Here is a 21,009-nt window from a genome sequence, read left to right as displayed (position 1 = left end):
AGAGAGGAAGAGAGAGAGAGAGAGAGAGAGAGAGAGAGAGAGAGAGAGAGAGAGAGAGAGAAGAAAGAGAGAGAGAGAGAGAGAGGAGAGTGGAAGAAGACAAGGAAAGGGAGTTTAAAAGGGGGTCAGGAAAGATCCATATTTACATCCTGTTTTCCAAAGACTAAAATTGTAGGGGAATTATGATTATGAAAAAAAGATTAGAATCATAGAATCTCAGAAGTGATCTTCCATATCATCTTTTTAAATTTTAAGTTTTCCTGATACATTTTGTTTATCACTTTCAATTTCAAATATTTCACTTTTCTTTCCCTACCCAGCCAGTCATCCTAATTAATCAAAGAAAAAAGCAAATTAGGGAGAAAAGCAGCTCAGCAAAACTAGGCAATGAATCAACTAATTATGACAAAATATATGTGCAGTGTTCAACAGCCATCATCCCTACTTCTACAAATAAGGAAGATGCATTTCTTTCTTCTTTGGAGACATGCTTGACCATTTTAATTTCATGCTGTTTGGTTTCTATTTGTTATTGTTATCTTAAATATTTGCATTTTCAGAACAGTGCATGTTTTTCTTGGTTCTGTTTGCTTTGCTCCATATCAGTTCACAGAAATCTTTCCATGACTCTCTGAATTTTTATTATTTCTTACGACACAATCATATTTCATTACCTTCATATGCCAGTATTTGTTGAGTCATTCTCCAATTGATGTACATCAGTTCTGTTTTCAGTTTTTCACTTCCTTAAAAAGTGTTGCTGTGAGTATTTTATTCAACAAGAAACATTTTTTTTCCCTATCTTCCGTCTTCTTGGAGTAAATACTTAGAAATGTGAAACCTTAGAAGTGTTTAATCTAACTGGTAGCTAACGCTTGAATTACCTTTATAATCCCAATAAGCAGTCAAGTTTTTCCACAGTGGCAAATACAAAGATATACTAAATATTTGTAATCTTTCCTTGTTAGTATCTACAAACAAAAGACAGCTTAGAAGCATTTAATAACTTATTTCTTGCCCTACTATTTGAATACTTATAATAACACAAAGTATGGAATTTGGGAGTTACAGTAAGAGAGTTCAATAAGGTCAATACTGTTCAATAAGAGGAAGCAGAATCTTGTGTGTGTGTGTGTGTGTGTGTGTGTGTGTGTGTGTGTGTGTGTGTGTGTGTGTGTGTGAATTAGAGTTAAATGACTTGCCCAGGGTCACATAACTGCTAAGTGTCTGAGGCAAGATTTTAACTCAGGTCCTCCAGAGCAAAGAGCTGCTACTCTATCCACCATGCCACCTTGTTACCCTGTAAGGTGTTCTCATAAAACATAGTAGATAATCCCTCATGACATCAGAAATTACCTGTCATCTAATGTATTTAAGCAAAGACTGAATGACCTTTGAAAGAAGAAATTCTTCCATTGATCAAGGGATTAGATCAAATTTTCTTTGACATTCCTTATATTTCTATGATTCAGACCCCATACAGAATATATTAGTTCCAGTTTAAGGTAGTAAAGTATTCATTCATTTATTCCCATTATCCTTTGTTGGATTACATGCCCTACCCTGTGATCATGTGTATCCTCCAAGACTCTGTCCTATTATTTGCCTTTCCTTTCTCTGTATTCTCTCATTTATTTTATTAGCTTGTGGGTGTTAAATCATCTCTATGTGAATGATTTCTTTTTTTAATCAACCAACATTTATGTTTTAAATTTATTTCAACATTCACTTCCACAAAATTTTGAATTTCAAATTTTCTCCCCATCTTTCCCAAGGATAGCACGTGTTCTGATTAGTTTTCTCCAATCTGCACTTCCTTCTATCACCTCCTCCCTTATTCCGCTCCCTTCTATTTTCCTGTAGGGCAAAATAGATTTCTCCAGTCTATGCCTATATATCTTATTTCTTAACTGCATGTAAAAACAATTTTTAACATTCATTTTTAAAGCTTTGAGTTCCACATTCTCTCCCTTCCCCTTTCTCCATCTACCCTCATTGAGAAGGGAAACAATTTCATATAGATTATACATAGGTAGTCATGCAAAACACATCTGTAAAAGTCATGTTGTGAAAGACTAACTATATTTCCCTCTATCCTGCTATATCCCTGCTTTCCTGTAGGGTAAGATAAATATCCACACCCAATTGAGTGTGTATCTTATTTCCTTCTAAAGCCAAAACTGATGAAAAGAAGGTTCACTTATTCTTTCTCATCTTCCCCTTCTTCCCTTACATTGTAAAAGCTCTTTTTTGCCTCTTTTTTTTTTTTTTTTTTGGTAAGATGAGTTACTACATTCTCCCTTTCTCTTTCTTTTAGTACATTCCTCTCAAAAGTTAATTTGATTTTTTAGATATCACCCCTTCACATTCAGATCACCCTGTGCTCCCCCACCTCTCTCTCTCTTTCTCTCTCTCTCTACATATATATACATATATGTGTGTATATACATACATACACATGCACACATATATTCCCTCTAACTATCCTCATACTGAGAAAGGTTTTATGAGTTAAAATATCATCTCTCCATGTAGGAATGTAAACAGTTCAATTTTAATAATTCCTTTATGGTTTCTCTTTCTTGTTTACCTTTTCATGCTTCTCTTGATTCTTATATTTGAGAGTCAAATTTTCTATTCACCTCTGATTTTTTCAACAAGAATGCTTGGAAGTCCTCTATTCCACTGACATTGCATTTTTTTCTCCTGAAGGATTATACTCAGTTTTTCTGGGTATGTGATTCTTGGTTTTAATCCTAGCACCTTTGACCTCTGGAATTTAATATTCCAAACCCTCTAATATCTTAGCGTAGAAGCTGCTAAATCTTGGGTTTTCCTGATTGTGTTTCCACAATACCTGAATTATTTTTTTCTAGCTATTGTAATATTTTCTCCTGGACCTGGCAACTCTGGAATTTGGCTACAATATTCCCAGGAGTTTTCTTTTTGGGATGTTTTTCAGAAGATGATCAGTGGATTCTTTCCATTTCTATTTTACCCTCTGGTTCTAGAATATGAGGGAAGTTTTTCTTGATAATTTCTTGAAAAATGATGTCTAAGCTTTCTTTGATCATGACTTTCAGGTAGTCCAATAATTTTTAAATTATCTCTCCTGGATCCATTTCCCAGGTCAATTGTTTTTCCAATGAGATACTTCAGACTGTCTTCTATTTTTTCCTTCTTTTGATTTTGTTTTATAATTTCTTAATTTCTCATAAAGTCATTAGTTTCCATTTGCACATTCTAACTTTTAAGGAATTATTTTCTTCAGTGAGCTTTTGGACTGGAATCTATAAGTAGATTCTAAGTAGGCATCTATAATCTTTTTCTTTTTTCCTCTGTTTGATCATTTTCCCATCCAGTTACTTGTCTTTTGAGCTCTTTGTTGAGTGGAAGGATTCAGAAGCAGCCTCTGCTTCAACAGCTGCTGCCATCATCCTGGCCTGAGGGGGGAGCTGGGGCCTGGCCTGGGTCAGGACTATGTTCCCCTCTCAGCCAAATAAGAGACCCTTCCCACTGATCCTTGAAGCTGTCTTTGGAATTTGTGGTTTGAGAAGTCTGGAAATCACAGAAGCTGCCAGTGATTCAGTCCCTAAGGTCTGCTCCAGCTCTGTCTTTGCCACTGTGGCCCACACTGAACTGTGCTGCCCTCTCAATCTTGTGTGATATACCCTTCTTGTTGATTTTCTAGACTGTCTTGGGCTGGAATTTTGCTTCAGTCTGTCCTTTTGTGACTTTTGCTGCTCTAGAATTTGTTTAGAATTATATAGGTTTTTGAAGGGGTTCTGGGGGGATAGCTCTAGCAGATCCCTGCTTCTACTCTGCATGTTGGCTCCACCTCCTATGTGAATGATTTCTAATGATTTTCAGATTCTATGAAAATAAAATATGTGTATACTTATACATCATATATGAGCATTTATGTCATGTATGATGAGCATGAATCGGGATAGATTTTTCTTTCTCTCTCATTTGTATCTATCATTTTTCTCTTTCCTTTGAAGCTTCTCTCCTTATTTCTAACTTTCTATTTCCATGAAGGTGACCATGCCTTTCCATTTCCCAAAGTTTGTAAATTAGGTCATTTTATGGATCTGCATATGGATCATAAAGGACTTTATAAGCTAAACCACTTATAGTTTTTACTAGAGACAGTTGGGAACTCATGGAGATTATTGAGTACAGAAAGGAACATGGTGAAATATGCACTTGGGAAAATCACTTTTTCAGTAGTGTGTGTAAGATATACTGGAGTTGGGAGAGAACTGAGTCAGGGAGACAAAATCACAAGGCCACTAAACTAATCTGGGTGAAAATTAAAAAGAACCTGAATTAAGATGGTGGCTGTCTGAGTACAGGAAAGCGATGGATTGGGAGAGATGTTGTGGAAGCAGAAATGGCAAGATTTGGGATGGAAGTGACTAGTTAGATAATTTTTCATAAATTGTGAATTAGATGAAAAATTATCTATATCTAACCAAAGGTGACTTTCTTATATTGAACCTGGAGAGTGTGAGGGAATTTATACATTTGTCTTGCTCTATACTAATACAATAAATGCAAAGAATTATTCAACTGCATACTCTCTGGGAAGTGTGCAGTTCCTCTGGGTGGGAGGGAGATGTGGGGGAGGGGGGGAAAGAGATCACGCTACATTCCTTCCTCAAATGTAGAAATGAGATATTGTCCCCAGACCCAAACCTAAATCATTCACAAAAATGGATGATAGGGAAGAGTTTTGATATTGTGGCCAAGGAGACATCAGATTCAATTGGTCCTTTACATGTTACCTGATAAACCCTACTGTGTTTCTTAGTGACTATTTTAATAATTTATTTAAAATATTGGAGTTAGGGAATTGTTTTGCCTTTTGAAAAAAATGGTCACTCCATTCTTTCCCAGGTTTTGTTTTTTTTTTATTAAATTCCATTTATCTCCCATTTTTTTCATATCTAGAGCTAGTTTCATAAAATGTAACTGATATAAGGAACAGGATAATTTTAGGTGATTTTTAAAAAATAATTCTTTTGTTTCCAAGTTGGTGAAAGAGATCACAACCAAGGGGTACCAGTTCCATAAGTGAAGATGGTCTGCATTTCATTGGATTGTGGCCCCTGGGTCAGGGGAGTGGAAAGCACTCAATTTTTAACTAAGAACTCTTACTGAGTGCCAAGATCAGTTAGCTCTTCACTGTTGTAATAAGTGTTACCAGTGCCTACTAAATCTAACTATCCTGGGCCAAAGTGCTGGTGTCCCTACCTAGGTATAGTTCTGTTTCAAAAGGCTTTTCTTATGCTTAGAATAGTAAAGTCTTCAGCTTAGTTGATAATATCATAGGTGTAGAATAGTAAATTCCTCAGTGTAGTTTATAATATCATAGGTTCTTTTTTTCCATTTGAATTCTAGATAGGTTGCTTTGAGATTTCAGAAAGCCTCAGCCATTCTGAAATACATTTTATATCTCTAGAAGAAAATCTCAACCTTATTTTGTGCTGAGTCCTGGGAGGATGAATACAAGGTCCTAGCTCCAATGCACTTTATTATCTTAAATGTCTTTTAAAGTATCTCTCACCTTTAAACTTTCTTTTGGAGTGAATTTTCTTTTCACAACTACAGATAATCTTTCAGGGACAAAGGAATAAGAGAAATTTCTTCTATATAAAGCAAAACTGGTTAAATGGGCAAGCTCAATACAGCACTTGAAAAACATTTCACCTACAGGCTTTATTAATTTTTCACCCATGGGTCTGATTTTACATTCGTGAAAACTCAACTGAAATGTCCAAGTAATATTTAATTCTTTCTTATCTATGGGGATGACTGATCTTAGACTCTGATCAAAGCTTTCAGTAGCAGAGATCACTCTCTATTCATTTCTTTTTCTTTTTCTTTTTCATTTACAGTTCATTGCTTTTGCTTCTTTATTCTTTATCCTGGTTTCAATCACAACCTTTTGCCTGGAGACCCATGAGGCTTTCAATACCATTATAAACAAGACAGAACCAGTCATCAATGGCACAAAAGTTGTTCTTCAGTATGAAATTGAAACGGATCCTGCTCTAACGTATGTAGAAGGCGTGTGTGTGGTGTGGTTTACATTTGAATTTTTAGTCCGTATTGTTTTTTCCCCAAATAAACTTGAATTCATCAAAAATCTCTTGAATATCATTGACTTTGTGGCCATCCTACCTTTCTACCTGGAAGTGGGACTCAGTGGGCTCTCATCCAAAGCTGCTAAAGATGTCCTTGGCTTCCTCAGGGTGGTGAGATTTGTCAGGATTCTAAGAATCTTTAAGCTCACCCGCCATTTTGTAGGGCTGAGGGTGCTTGGACATACCCTTCGAGCAAGCACTAATGAGTTTTTGCTGCTGATAATCTTCCTGGCCCTTGGAGTCTTGATATTTGCCACCATGATCTACTATGCTGAGAGAGTTGGGGCTCAGCCTAATGACCCTTCAGCTAGTGAGCACACACAGTTTAAAAATATTCCCATTGGGTTCTGGTGGGCTGTGGTGACCATGACCACTCTGGGTTATGGAGATATGTACCCACAGACTTGGTCAGGGATGTTAGTGGGGGCCCTGTGTGCTCTGGCTGGGGTGCTGACCATAGCCATGCCTGTGCCTGTCATTGTCAACAATTTTGGAATGTACTACTCTTTGGCAATGGCAAAGCAGAAACTTCCAAGGAAGAGAAAGAAGCACATTCCTCCAGCTCCTCAGGCAAGCTCTCCTACCTTTTGCAAGATGGACTTGAATATGGCCTGCAATAGTACACAAGGAGATCCATGCCTGGGCAAAGATAATCTGTTGCTGGACCATAACCGATCAGGTAAGACACAACACCAAATGCATGCCTCCTCAAGCCTTCCAGAACAATATGTTCTGTAGGGGTAAGACAAGAAGCTAATTTTCTGCAAATACAACCCAGTTCTCAGTCCTCTCTCCTTACTACTATTCCTGAATGTGCTAGGCTTATGAGAGAGGCAAAGTTAAAGCATTCTTAAGCTAATACTAACTAGACTTGCGCATAGCTGGCCTATAGTTTTCTTGCTTCAGTGCGAATGCTTTTTGCTGATGGTGCCAACCTTTTCTTTTGCCTGTTTCTTCGTTGGTCTTGTGCCAATGTTTCTTTGTGTTTTTGCACGATGTGATGGTATGAATATCTTGCCATGTTCCTCATTGTTAACCTCCATGCCATTTTGCTTGGTGTGTGTGTCTCTTGTGTCAGCTTTACCTCAGTCACTCGGTGGCATACATTATAAAAATAATTACACCAAGCCATCGTTTAAAAGCAATGGATGCTTACACTGTAGAGGCCTGAATCCCAAAGAAGTGATGTGGAAAGTTGCCCTCTAGACCTCTAACACTGTAGCATTTATATGAATAGCTTAAAATGTACATCATCCTGAAGTTAAGGGCAAGCATCTCATCATACTCATTGTAAAATTTGTATTCAAGTTTAAATTCCATTATTAGGGTTTCCTTATTTTTAACATGCTACCCATTTAGACTGTTTCCCTCCCCTTTCAAAGCTGGCTATAAACTATTTGTGAATGATTTATTATTCTGGACTATCTGTATTGCTTTTCCCCCCTTTTTTTTTTTGGAAGAGAGGTACACAGGCTTAGATGGATGCTTTTATTTGCATAGAAGATCTAGTGGCTGTGGAAACTCACTTGACCAATGTAGGTGAGCAACTCACCACTGCCTTGAAGTCTTATATTGTCACCTAGGGCACTGAGAGATTAAATTAGAAGCAAGAATTGAAATGAGGTCTTCTTGACTCTAAGACTAATTATCTGTCAACTATACCAGTGATCCTTAAAGTGTGGTCTGCGGACCTCAGGGGGTCCCTGAGACCTTTTCAGGAGGTTTATGAGTTCAGAACTATTTTTATAATATTATCAAAATATTAATAGATATAACCCAAGTAAACAGAAGCTCTTGGGGAGGGTTGTAAATAACTTTTAAGAGTATAAGGGGGTCTCAAGACTAAAAAGTTTGAGAACTACCAAACTATGCCATTCTGCCTTTCATTCTCCCTCCATTGATGTATATAATTGAGAGTCAACTGATAATTTGTTGAAACATATTTTACTGAGATGGTAGCCTATAGGCTTATCTGTAACTAGTTATTTCTTAGCTTGGATGAAATATTTTGAAAGTTGTTAGTTAGCCGACCAAAGATTTTCAATTGTATAACATTTTTCAAACAGATCATTTAAAATCCTTTCTTGTGCAAAAGTGGCTTAAGATGATCCTATATGAACCATTAGTCTTAGTTCAGAAATTCAATAAATTAAGCTAATGATGAAATAAATCAAATGCCTTTAGGTGGCAATGAACTTACTTGTCAGCACTCAGGCATTTATATAGGGCTGATGAAAAATTAGGGGACACACACACACATGTCCATGTGTGTATGTGTATGCATGTAAGTATGTATAGATTCATCCTAGTATTGAATAGCTGCTTGAAGATTTGATCAACTGAACCTCAATTGTTCTGAACATTCTTTCTAAATAGACATCTGAAAATAAACCTGCTCAAAATGTTGGCAAAGATTGTAGTTCAAATGATAGTTCTTATAGGATACTTATAGTTCTTATAGGATACTTCTCAGGAAATACCTCTAAGGTATTTCCATGAAAGGGAATCAAAAACAAGCCATGCACTCATGAAAACAGAGCTAGTAAGCTTGTGTGCATGCTGGCAAAATCTAAGAGTCCTTGAGAATTTGATAGAAACCAACAAATCTATACTGTGAGGACACCTCAAGAAGCTCATCTTTTCTTGTTGATTTCCTTGGTCAGCTCTGTTTTAAAGCTTTAGAAATAAGCATCCTGGTTTTCTACTCAATGAGACATTGTGAAAAACTTTACCTGTAGGCAACAATAAGGTGTCAGCAGAGTCCTAGTTCAAATATTTATGTTACATCCCTTTTCTAAATAGGTAATCCTTTCTAATGTTTTCTCATTTACATTAAAGCCATTTTCTTTTATACAATAGACATCATTGCAGGGCATTGTGTCAACAGTACGATTGCTAGCATGATCACAGACTATTCCCTGAAATCTATTTGCTGTTACGCAAAACCTACAAAAGGAGTAGAGGTGTCCCAGGCGGATTCTTTCCGTCTCTCAATTTGATGATATCTACATTTTGCCCTATTTAGATGCTTGTGACTAGAGATGAAAATTCGTTTCCTTTTTGTATCATGAGTTGATTACTGTGTTTTGTATTGAATGACTGGAATATCTGGCAATCAGTGTAAACCTCTATGTGCTGTGTCATTTCTTCATTCATTACTGTCTGTAAATGGGCATGATGCTTTGACCAGTGTTATCAGGTGAAGACAGTGCAGGAAGTGAGCAGCCATTGTCACCCCCTGAAAGGCTTCCAATGAGACGTTCTAGTACCAGAGACAAAAACAGAAGAGGGGGAGCCTGTTTCCTACTGACCACAGGTGATTACACGTGTGCGACTGATGGAGGGATCAGGAAAGGTAGGAATGAATTTCATCAGCTTCTGGAGGGTCATTCACCAGTTAAATGCTGAGAAAAAAATGAAATGCAAATGGATTGCTTTTGAGGAGAGATTGCATCTAGTTCAATGTACTTTTTCCCCCCTTTGTTCATCTCCATTGTTTTTTCTTTGCCAAAAACTTTATTTCTTTCTTTCTTTCTTTATTTTTTTTGCAAAGCCTGCTTGGTATTGCATTTGACAGTCATTTCACTTTTATCTTTTTCAGACTTCTTTAATTTTTTGTTTGTTTGTTTAATCTCTCTTATGAGTATGGTTATAATGCAGGGATGTGCTGGTAAATGGTTAACAACTGGCATTTCAGGAAAAACAACAACAAAATATAAAAGGATGACATACTTTTATGTTTAATCTGCATTATTATTAACATTTTTCTCCACTACTTTCTTAAGTTGAAGAATAAATGAAGCGGTAACTGAATTTTAATTTGTAACATTTGCTGATTTCTGCAGTGTAAATTCTCATATAAGATATGTAACAAATAGCTCTCTGAGCTGGTACAAGTTAGTTTCAGCACACCCCTGAAATTAAAACTTTTTTTTAATTTAATCACTCATCATTTCTTTGATGTGATCACTTCGGAAGTCTTAAAAATTTACTGGAATATTTTCATAGCACATCACTGTGTTAATTCAGATTTAATGTCTAATTTAATGTAGTATATCTTCAAATGATAATTGAAGGATATTGATCATTTTTAAAAGTACTGAATATTTTCAAAGAATCAAAATAGTAAACTCCAATCAATTTGTGCAACTTCTGCCACTGGTTTACATGAGAATCACAAGTTTTCTATAACAAGACAAAAACTGCTTTGACTAATATATCTAATCACTCGAAGAAAGATTCGATGCTGTGCAATAGAATGATCTCAAGAAAAACAGTAGAAAACTTTCCTATTTCCTTATCAACTAGGGATTATTCTTTTGACATCACCAGGCATTGCCATCTATGAATCTATGTAATTTCTCCTGGTAGTTCAAAATTAAAACAACAACAGGAATTTGAATTTCCCTTTGTATAGGCATTTCTATAAGAGAGGGAGATTATATGAATAGTTTAATTGAGCTCCATCTCACATTTCTTTCAACTATAACTTAGTGTTGCCTTTGCTTCTGACTATTTTTTAGAATTGTCTGATTCTTCTAAATATCAGTATAATTGTCCCTTTTTTTCTTTTTAAATATATCATTGAGTCTGCAAATACAGATCAGCATTTCTAATCTACTTTTGCCAAAATCTTGGTCTACACATTGTTAACTCCATATTACAGTGTCAATTTTAATTCTTTTATTTTTGTATTTGTATCAAGGGGTATACATGTACATGTACCTTAAATATATGCATGTGTGTATATGCATTTGGACATGTTTTATTTTTAATAGAAAAAAATATCTACTTATAAGTTGAACATTTTTCTGTGATACCTCATTAAAAGGACAGGAAATAAAACTAAAATGATATCTTACAATAGATTATTAAACATTAATTTCTCTATAAAATGCTGCATGACGTCATTGTCCTTTAAAATATTACACTTATATAGTCATTTCAGGTGTCTATATATAGTTTTTCCTTTAGTTTTCTAAAGACTTACTCCAGATTATCCTCCATACTCCCTCCTTGCCCATTCTTTTTTTTTTAATTTCTCATTACACAGTCTACAGTCTTCTTTTTATTGCTTCTAGTTGCCCAGTTTTGGCCTTTCTCTTTGTCTTTTTACTCTAGAGTCTTATTTTGAAGAAGAGAAGCTTTTCTCTAATTTCTGGAATGCAGGTTATGTTTTTCTTTTATTTCCCCCCTCCACCAGATCTCCTTTCTATGTGTCTGCATCTTAATGTGACATGAAATACATTTTATACTTATTCTAGTAACCTCTCACTATGTTGCTATTTAGCATTTGTACAATATGATTCCTTTATCTCTTCTAAGAATTTTGAGATATTATATATATCAAATACTTAAATTGTTGTACTTTTAATTGCATTTCAGTTCTAGAGTATTATAATTTAGGAGGTTTTCTCCTATCTTTTTCTTTCCCTTTTTTTCTCTCAGTCTCTGTTTTTCTTTGCCTTTCTTTCTGTCTCTGTCTCCGTCTCTTCCTCTGTCTCTGTCTCTCTCTGTCTGTTTCAATCTTTCTGTTCCTATATCTCTGTCTCTATGACCCTTTGTTTCTCTGCCTCTCTCTGTCTGCTCAACTTTTCTCATTGTTTCTGTCTCTGCCCATATCTCTCAAATACCTACTTTTAATATATATATGTATATATATACCAAAGTTTACATGTAAAAAGATCTCACTGTATGTTTTCTTTTTGATACTAGAATATTCGAGATTTTCAAATCATAAAGTAAAACGTGTGGGTGTTTTGCAAAGCTAAAAACATTTTGCCAATGCAAGGCATTATTATTATTCATTTTGAAAGTGCAAAGCTGCATGCATAAGACATTGGAGAATGGATTCCACATGTGGCAATTCTGTGCCCATACTTTTCCCATGAATTATTTTTCCCTTCCTAAGTGAAACTATCATTTGGAAATGTGATCTCTATCTTTCCATTTATCATTTTAATTGATGAGTTTCCTATACATAGAACAATAAAAAGTACAGTAAATCCAGTGGCAGAGGGTCCGGGATTCAAATCCTGATTCTACCACATGACTACCTGTGTTCCCATAGTCACTGAACTATGGTCTTGTTTTCCTGAGTGGGGTTGGAGCACATGAGCTCTAAAGCTCCTTCTAGCTCTGAATCTATGAGTTTACAATTCTTTTTAAATTCATATTTAACTTTATATTGATTTGCCCCCTAAGTCTAGTAACATCTATTTCCTTCTCTTAGTGTCTTCAGTGTTTTGTCTTCTCCTCATCTTGATGTGGATCCTTTCTTTCCTCCCTCCCCCCCACTCTCCTTCCCTCCTTCACCCTTTTCCATCTTCTTCCTTTCTTTATTCTATACGTTCCTCCTTCCCTTCCTGCCCTCATTTCTTCCTTCCTCCCTCCTTCTCTCCCTCCCTTCCTTCCTTTCAGTTGTTCTTTTCTCTTTATTTCCATCTTCCCTTCCCTCTGTCTTTCCTTCCTTCCTTCCTTCCTTCCTTCCTTCCTTCCTTCCTTCCTTCCTTCCTTCCTTCCTTCCTTCCTTCCTTCCTTCCTTCCTTCCTTTCTTCCTTCCTTCCTTCCTTCCTTCCTCTTCTTTCTATTTATGTATTTTTGTTGGTAGTAATATGTAATCATTTCCTTCTCTGTTTTTTCCCTCACATTTCAAATTGTTTTCTATTGTTTGATTTTTAATAAGAAGAAAACCAGTTCTATCCCCACCCCCTATTTCAATGAAAAGCCTCATCATTGCATTTTTGAGGTGTTTTCCTTTTTGTCATTCCAGGTAGTAACATAAGTATATACCTCATTTTAGGCAACCCTGATATGGAAAAATATGAACTTGCAGACACATGGAGTCACCTCAGTCCTTCTTTAATAATGATCCCTCCCTATCATTAAACATATGTGGATATTTATACAGAGGTTTTAAGGAAGAAATATTATACAGATATAGGCATATTACTGTGTAACCAGTAACAGTATTTTAAAACTTGACTTGATTAAACAAATGGCATTGAGTCCTAAATACTGAAGCCAGGTTTTAGAAGGAAGGTGGAATTACTGAATCTTACAGAACCTCAGTTCACCTCAGGTCTGTTTTTACATAAGCTCAGAAACATAATTTTCTCTGGGAATTAGATTAAAATTTTGTTGTAGGCAAAATTGCTTATTAAAGTTTCTTATCCAAAATAAAGCCTATTGAAATGAAATGAAACATATGTCATTCAGATGCATTGTGGAAAACATAAATTTTCTAATTAATCAAATATGCTTCTAAATATGATTGAAAACCTCAAGTGAATAATAATGAAATTAATTCAAATGAATTATTTGCTGAATGAAATGATAACTCTTTTGTTAATAATCCCATTACAGAGGAATCATGATTAAAAATAACACTTCAGTATTTTAGCATGTTATAGACAAGTTCTTAGGAAAGCTTTAATTTCTAGGACAATCCCCTCATTATCATGAATATAGAATATGGAAATTCATGTAACATTGTATAAGATGAAAATGTTGTAAGTACAAAAAGTCATGATTTATACAACTTTCCAGCATGTTTGCCTGCTTAATGCTATAAACTTACCTTGGGAGACAAGAGGGCTCTTTCAGTTTTTAGTGCAATATACGGAAGTTAAAAGCATGATGATTAGGAACCCTTCAGTCCATAAACTCCCTGCTCCTGAATAGAGAACAAAGACTAGTTTCTGAGACAGAGAAGGTTAACATGAAGGAAAATGTACCTGCTGTACACAAATATGGAAATCAAGAGCTATACCTATAGTGTTAACCACTCCTAATAGCATTCTTAAAGAATTAAAAAAAAAATGAATCACAAAACTGAAAACGTTCAAAGTTGAAGAGGATCTCAGTTGGACTTTTGGTCAAACTCATGGGGTCTGTTAATTTTTTTTTTTAAAAAGCATTTTGACACCAGTATTTCATGGGTGGATTCCTTTTTAATTCTCCAGATTTTGTTCATTCATTTAAAATATATATTCACCTAATATATATATACATATATATATGTATATATATATATATACGTATATATATATGTATATATATTTGGAAAGAGTGCCCTAGGTTTCTCCTATCTGTCAGAAGTTTCAGCAACACACAGAATGGTTAAGAACCCCTACTATTAGTACTTATCTGTTTGAAAATCCCCAATGAGAGGGAGCCCCTTCTGCAGCAAGTTAGCCCTTTCAACTTACGGTCAGCTCTAAGTGTTAGAAAGAGAGGATACCATGTATCAGCCTTTCAATAACTCAGATGGAATGCTGAGGGTTAAAAAATGAGCTCACTGTTATCCTTATGTGATTTTTGAAGAAAATCTGCCAGTTGGTCATCTATAAGCAGCACTGAAAGCCAAGTCCCCCCAATGTTTAACTTAGAACAGCTGGGATCCAGCCTTTTCAGCAGAATTACTGTGTTTCTTATCACAAGTTGATGAATTTGAAAATTCTATAGTGACTTAAAAATTACTTTTTATTTTGGAGGACAAGTATTGGACCTGTGATGTTATCAATGTATATATAAATTCAGGTGTGGAAACCCCTTCCACTGATGCAGATCAACAGTTCATTTATAATTTAGAATTGCTTGGGAGACAGTAAGAAGTTATTTATCATCATCATGCAGCTAATATGAGGGTAGGCCAGTCTGCTGTTTACCATGCCAAGCAGCAGCTCAAGTTGATATTCATTATTATTTTGCTATTAGCGATGATCATAGATGATTCTGCCCTTAGTGGAGATTTTTTGCCTTGAGTGAGGTCCCTAGTTTGAATGGTCTGACTCGAATGTAGCAGACATTGTGAAGGATGACACCTTTCAGGTGTCTAAGGATCCCAGAAGGAGTCAGAGGTTATTTGATATCTGCATAGTGGATTGATGGACAATTTTGTACAACTCTACCAATGGCAAATTCCCTAAAACATTTCCCAGACACCTTTAAGTATTCTCTAGGGAATCTTTCTTTTCCATCAGCATTTTTTTTTCTTAAATAGAGATAGTTAGAATGCGCCCTTCCACTGGCATACTTGAGCCATGTGGGGGGAGAAAGAGAAAGAGGGATAAAGAGAGAGAGAAACAGAGAGAGAGAGAGAGAAAAAGAGAGAGAGAGAGAGAGAGAGAGAGAGAGAGAGAGAGAGAAAGAGAGAGAGAGCTAGTTGTCCTTGACATCAAGGAACCATCCTCCAACTTGAAGAAAACCCTGTCCTCTACTTCTCCAATCTGTTTATCTCTTCCCACTCTCCATAATGCCTCTTTATCTCCCTGAAGTGGATGAATATTGATAAAATTCACTTTTAACAGGCAAGAAGATTATATCAGTTGGCTAGTGAAATATACTGCAGGGCCACAGACAATGAAAGGGACCCTTTACTCTACAAACTCCCTATACTTGAATTGAAAATAAAAATTGTTTTCTGAGGCAGAGAAGGATGATGTTAAGGGGAAAAAAACTACATCTCGATTAAATTCCATATAAAATTGGTGCTCATCTGTAGACAGTATGCCACCAAATGCAGGCTTTATTCCATTAGATACAACAGTCTGGTTTAACTGTTTTTTTGAGGAAGTATGTGCAAACATTTTTCTTCATGTTTCCTGGATAATGACACTGAATGCCATTATTTTGCATTCAAAGTACATCATCCTTTCTAATTTCTGACACTTGAAGATTAAATACTTGGGTTAAGTGTTCTTAATTTCCTGTTTACATTTTCTTTATTATATTCCCATGGGGTTAGTGCATAAACAAACAGCTATGTTAACTGAATGATTGAAGTATGAAATGATTCTAGAAATAGCCTATTATTTTTCTGCACTTCTTCCCCCTAAAATGTCCTTCAAATAAGAGCACTTTGACCTAGTGCATAACTTTGTAAAAAATTATGTTTGCATATATTTTTATGAGAACTTTGAATGCCCCATGCACCAAAGTTTAAGCAGTACTAGGGATGGTCTGAGGAAAGATCACGTCAGGACCCTTTCAATACAATGGGAATGGCTTGAGTTAATTACATTGAAGTGGCAGCTAGAGGGAGCTTCCCTTTTTTTAGTTACAAATTGTCTCAATATGGAGTTCTTTGTAAACAAGTCTTCTTGAAGCTCAAAATAGAACTTTTGATTACCCTGTTCTGTATTGTTTGTCTGTGTCTATTTTCTGGTTGAATTCAACTGATGTTTGTGCATTCTTTCATAAAAGGATATGAAAAATCCAGAAGTTTAAACAACATAGCGGGCTTGGCAGGCAATGCTCTGAGACTCTCTCCAGTTACATCACCCTACAGCTCACCTTGTCCTCTGAGACGGTCTCGATCTCCCATCCCATCCATCTTGTAAACCAAACTGCACCAGGAGATTAAATTGCATCAATTCAAGTACTGTTTGCCACATAATGGAAATAATTAAATGTAGCATTGCTGTAGGCTCCATTAATACAATAGAAATCCTGCATGTTACTACTATTACCAGAAGTCAGAAATGCCACTTGGGTAGCAAATGAGTCTCAGCTTGACTCTCAGATTATCTAAAGTAGTACTTCTCTTCCTCCTCTGCACTAGATTTCTGGCAATTGTTTTCTGGCAATAAAGAGACAGATAGTGTCAGATATTGGCCAGTACACTCAATAAAATAAGCATATTTTCAGGGAGATCTATTTAAACCAATGTGCTTCCAAATGACTACCACTCCATTGGACCTACCTTCATTTCTTGTGATGCTCTAATTCATTCTGAAGATGTCTGGAACACTGTCTTGATTGCACAAATTATTGATATGACTTTGGTCAAATCATTTGCATGGACCATCCTGTCTCCATCACCTGAAAGCAGTGTTACACTAAATGAAAATCCTGGATGGCTCTGGATGCTTTTTGTTTTTCTTTTTTGTTTTTTGTTTCTTCCACATTGAACCTTCCTGCTGATGCAAAAGCAATGGGAAATGGTTCGCATGTATAATTGTGGGGTGGGGGGAGGGAGGAGGGAAATGAAAGGCAAGGGAGGAGGGAAGGGTTTCTCCTTCTTTTTCTAATCTTTTGAAAGAAAACTATATTTTGAATGGTTTATTTTTTAAATTGCTTTTTATCTTCTAAAATGCTGTAATGGAGTTCTGAATGTCTGGTTATTTGCACACAGATAACTGCAAAGAGGTTGTCATTACTGGTTACACGCAAGCAGAGGCCAGATCTCTAACTTAATGACTTGGGGAAGGCACAAAACATGAGAGAAAGGTAAATGCCAGCCAGGCTTGCATTTTTTTGATTTTATTTTTTTTTTCAGCCAGGAAAGGCTACTTGGTACCATAGTCATTTTTTTTCCCCTTCGACATTTTCAAAAGAGACATAGGGCCAACTCGCAATCCAAAGGACTTCTGCTCCTTTTTTAGGGGATGAAATGGGGGTGGGTGGAAATGTAGAAGAGCAGAGGTCTTTTAAAGGAATTTCTTTGATCAGCCTTAAATCTGTGACCTGGTAGGTCCATAAGAATTTCAGGCAGTGTTTTTTGCAGGTGCTTTGTGTCCTATATGTTGTTTCTGTCTGTCTGTCTAACTTCCTGTCTACTGTAAATGTCATCTGTCTCCATAAAGCACAGAGATGCCTTAGGGGGAAAAAAGGCTTCCATCTTTTAGTCCCAGGTTTTCTCCTTTCCCCCTATTTAGTCCAGCCACCATTCATCATATGCAAGTTAATCATGTCCTTTAGACTACCTACCATGATTGGTTTTGATAAACAGAGTTTAAGTAGAGGGCTTTTTTTGAACTGTTTGCACTCGGTGGCAGGCTGGAATGTCAGTTCTCCTATGTAGCAACCAGCCTTCATCACTACACTCCAATTAAGCCTGTGAGGAGTCATACTTGATCTGTGACGAATACAGTCTGTTTACCAATCAGTATGAGTGAAATAGCAATACCATATCTGGTTTTTAAGGATGATGGGGGGCAAGGCAATGTATTCCTTCAGAGGCAGACAATATTCCTGACATTGTTGAATAATACTGCTTCTCATGTGTTTATTTTTGTTAGGAACACAATGACCACTTTTCTTGTTGACCATGTAACATGTATTAATGAAATTGATATGTATGAGCCCTAGAGCATGAACTGCATGTCAGAATCCTTGTACAAAAGTGTATTTATCTAAACATACATTTCTGATATTTAGAGATGTGCATTGATGAATCTTGCTCATGTCACCTGTAAACAGATATAAGTATCAACAGCTTTCTAGCAAAGGAATTAATACGCTGTCTGGTGCTGCTGTTATTAGCCACAGTGCTGCCCAGACTTTTTCATGGAGTTTTGACTGCTGACAAGGGACAATGGAATTTAGCCATACCAAGGACTAAACTGGAAAGAAACTACTGCTGCTGCTGAATGGGCCCCGATAAGCAAGCCATGCCTTGAAGAGGTCCCTACATCTTCACTTGGATTTAAAGATAACTAAAGGACCATGAACTGAACTCGGTGCTCCCATTGTGAGAGGGCTGCCAGTGGACCAGCCAGTGTTGATGAGCCCACTGTAAATAAATTAAAAAAAAGAAACACATATTGTGCATGGGATATCAGCTTTGGTCATCTCACTTCAAGAGTAGCTGAACTTGTGGTCACTGATGGCCTCTTAGGCCGCTTGCAAACACCCAAGCCTCCATGTATTTCCTCATGGGCTTCTCCCCACCCAGTAGGTTGTGCTGTGAATTAAAGGCACATGCAGTGATATTAATTTAACGTATGTCTGTCTTAATTTCCCACACACTTACTATATTTTTTTGGTAAAAGATTAGTTCTTAAACAATGCCCCTATCAATCATTTTGTTAGAATTCATTGACATGATTATATTTGTTAATTACTACATAATTTCTAATGTGTATGAAAACACGTCTGTTTTCTTTTTCATTTATTTGAGAAAACAACTGTTATGGCTGGAAAAAAATGTCACTAACTTTGTTCATAGCATAAGTCCTTTTCATTGTTACCTCAAGAATATAAATATTATGAAAAAATAAAATTCTGGCAAGTGAGAATATTTTTTTATTACAATAATCATGGAGCAACATCAGTAAATAGTGAAATATGTAATCAAATTATATCTTAAATTGTATATTTTGCATAAGAGAGATATTCTTTGATGAATTATTCTTTGTGAGTTTTGTGGTAACTGAAGCTAGTCTATTACATGTCTCTGAAGCTTTGTAGTTGAAACTGTTATAAGACTATTTCATCCTGTTGAATGAACATCTCCAGAATCTGTTAGTCACCCTGGGATCCTGGATATAAGGACCAATCCCAATTATGAAACTCTGTATTGTGGACCTTTTGTGAACATTTCAAAGTGCATGCACAACTTTGGTGAAAACCAATGATAATGTAACTAACTGAAATGAAGAATAAAGGGCAAATGAGTTGGGGATGAATTTGGTTCCTAACTATTAAATGGCTAATTTTTCTTTACTTTTTTTCTTTCTTTGTTTTTACCTTTTCTCTTTCCTCTTGAAGTTTCAATATCTATCCATCTTTATCTTATTCACAGAAGCCACTGGTCAAGATTTCCTGATATAAAATGTAGGATAAATGAGTCTTCAATCAGATGCAAAAATATAACATATAGATAGATAGATAGATAGAGAGATAGATAGATAGACAGACAGACAGACAGACACAGACAGACAGACAGACAGACAGACAGACAGACAGACAGACAGATAGATAGATAGATAGATAGATAGATAGATAGGTGATAGATAGACAGACAGATCGATAGATTATCACATATATAGGTGAACTTTCTTAATATAGTATAAGAGCAAAAAAGTCTTACTCTTCAAAATCCCTCATTTTCTAAAGTATACTGCAATTCTGGATCTGTGTTAAAAGATATTTGCTACAGAGTATTTCCTACCAAAAGTCATATCTGGTTGAAATAACAACTGACATTTACATGGTGTTTAGAAAAGTCTGCAAACTACTTTAAATACATGACTTCATTTGAGCTTCAAGTGTTAAAGATATTCTTGTTATTCTCATTTTACAGATGAACAAACTAAGGCAAACAGATGAGGTGACTTGCCCATGGTTAAATAACTAGTAAGTATCAGAGGCAGGAATGAAGTCTGTGATTTTTACATTGATATATCAAAATTTGATGGTAATTATTTTCCATTTAAAAAGTACTCCCTTTCTCCCCTCCATATATTTATTTCTTCCTTTAAAAAATACTTTTCCTATATCCTCTATCTTTAAAAATTTATCCTGTTAATTACATTTGGATAAATACCTCTTTCTGCATCTCTTAAGAAATTTTACTCCATGATGTCTCTCCAGTTTGGATTCTCTTTACTTCAATAATTCTTTGGCTGCCCAAAGATAACCTTCATCGTTTGTCCTAGCAACTTTACTCATTAACTTGGGCTACTGACCTCTTGATAAGATTGAATTCAGACATACCACTCAGTTAACATTTTAACTATTTCATGGCATTATTCTGCAAATTATCCTGTTTTTTCAAAGTTGACCTGTAAAATTCCAAAATTATAGGCAAAGTCAGGTAAGAAAACATGACAATTAGAGAGAGCTAGGTAGCATAGTAGATAGATTTCTGGGCCAGAAGTCAGAAAAACTAGACTTCAATTACATCCTCAGATATTTACAAGCTGTGTTACCTTAAACAAGTCACTTAACTTCTGTTTTCCTCAAAGGAAAAAAAAAAACACATGCTATTTGCTAAAGAAATACTTCATAATAAGTTAGAGTAGTTTCTCTATTATAATTTGCTGGATAGAAATCTGGAGTCAGGAATATTTGGTGTTTAATAGTAGTTCAGAAATCACCCTGTATGGCCCTAGACAATTTGCTTAAACTT

At 35.8% G+C, this 21,009-nt stretch overlaps 1 protein-coding gene across 3 annotated transcripts in view; it reads left to right on the top strand.

The window, feature by feature from the left end:
* Positions 1–19,584, top strand: part of KCNC2 (potassium voltage-gated channel subfamily C member 2) — a 299,735-nt gene extending 280,151 nt beyond the window's left edge. The window contains exons 2-4 of one of the 3 annotated variants that reach the window (XM_072655398.1): positions 5,904–6,831; positions 9,343–9,507; positions 17,290–19,584. In XM_072655398.1, the coding sequence (XP_072511499.1) occupies positions 5,904–6,831; positions 9,343–9,507; positions 17,290–17,351 (1,155 nt within the window). In that variant the 3' untranslated portion in view covers positions 17,352–19,584. Of the gene's footprint in view, positions 1–5,903; positions 6,832–7,230; positions 7,675–9,342; positions 9,508–16,358 lie in introns of those variants that run through there. The other 2 variants (XM_072655397.1, XM_072655399.1) reach the window with 2 other exon arrangements.
* The last annotated feature ends 1,425 nt before the right edge of the window (positions 19,585–21,009 follow it).

Source organism: Notamacropus eugenii, chromosome 3 (assembly GCF_028372415.1).
Source record: "Notamacropus eugenii isolate mMacEug1 chromosome 3, mMacEug1.pri_v2, whole genome shotgun sequence".
Lineage (NCBI taxonomy): Eukaryota > Metazoa > Chordata > Mammalia > Diprotodontia > Macropodidae > Notamacropus > Notamacropus eugenii.
The sequence above is the reverse complement of the archived record's forward strand: the minus strand, read 5'-3'. Positions and strand labels throughout refer to the sequence as shown.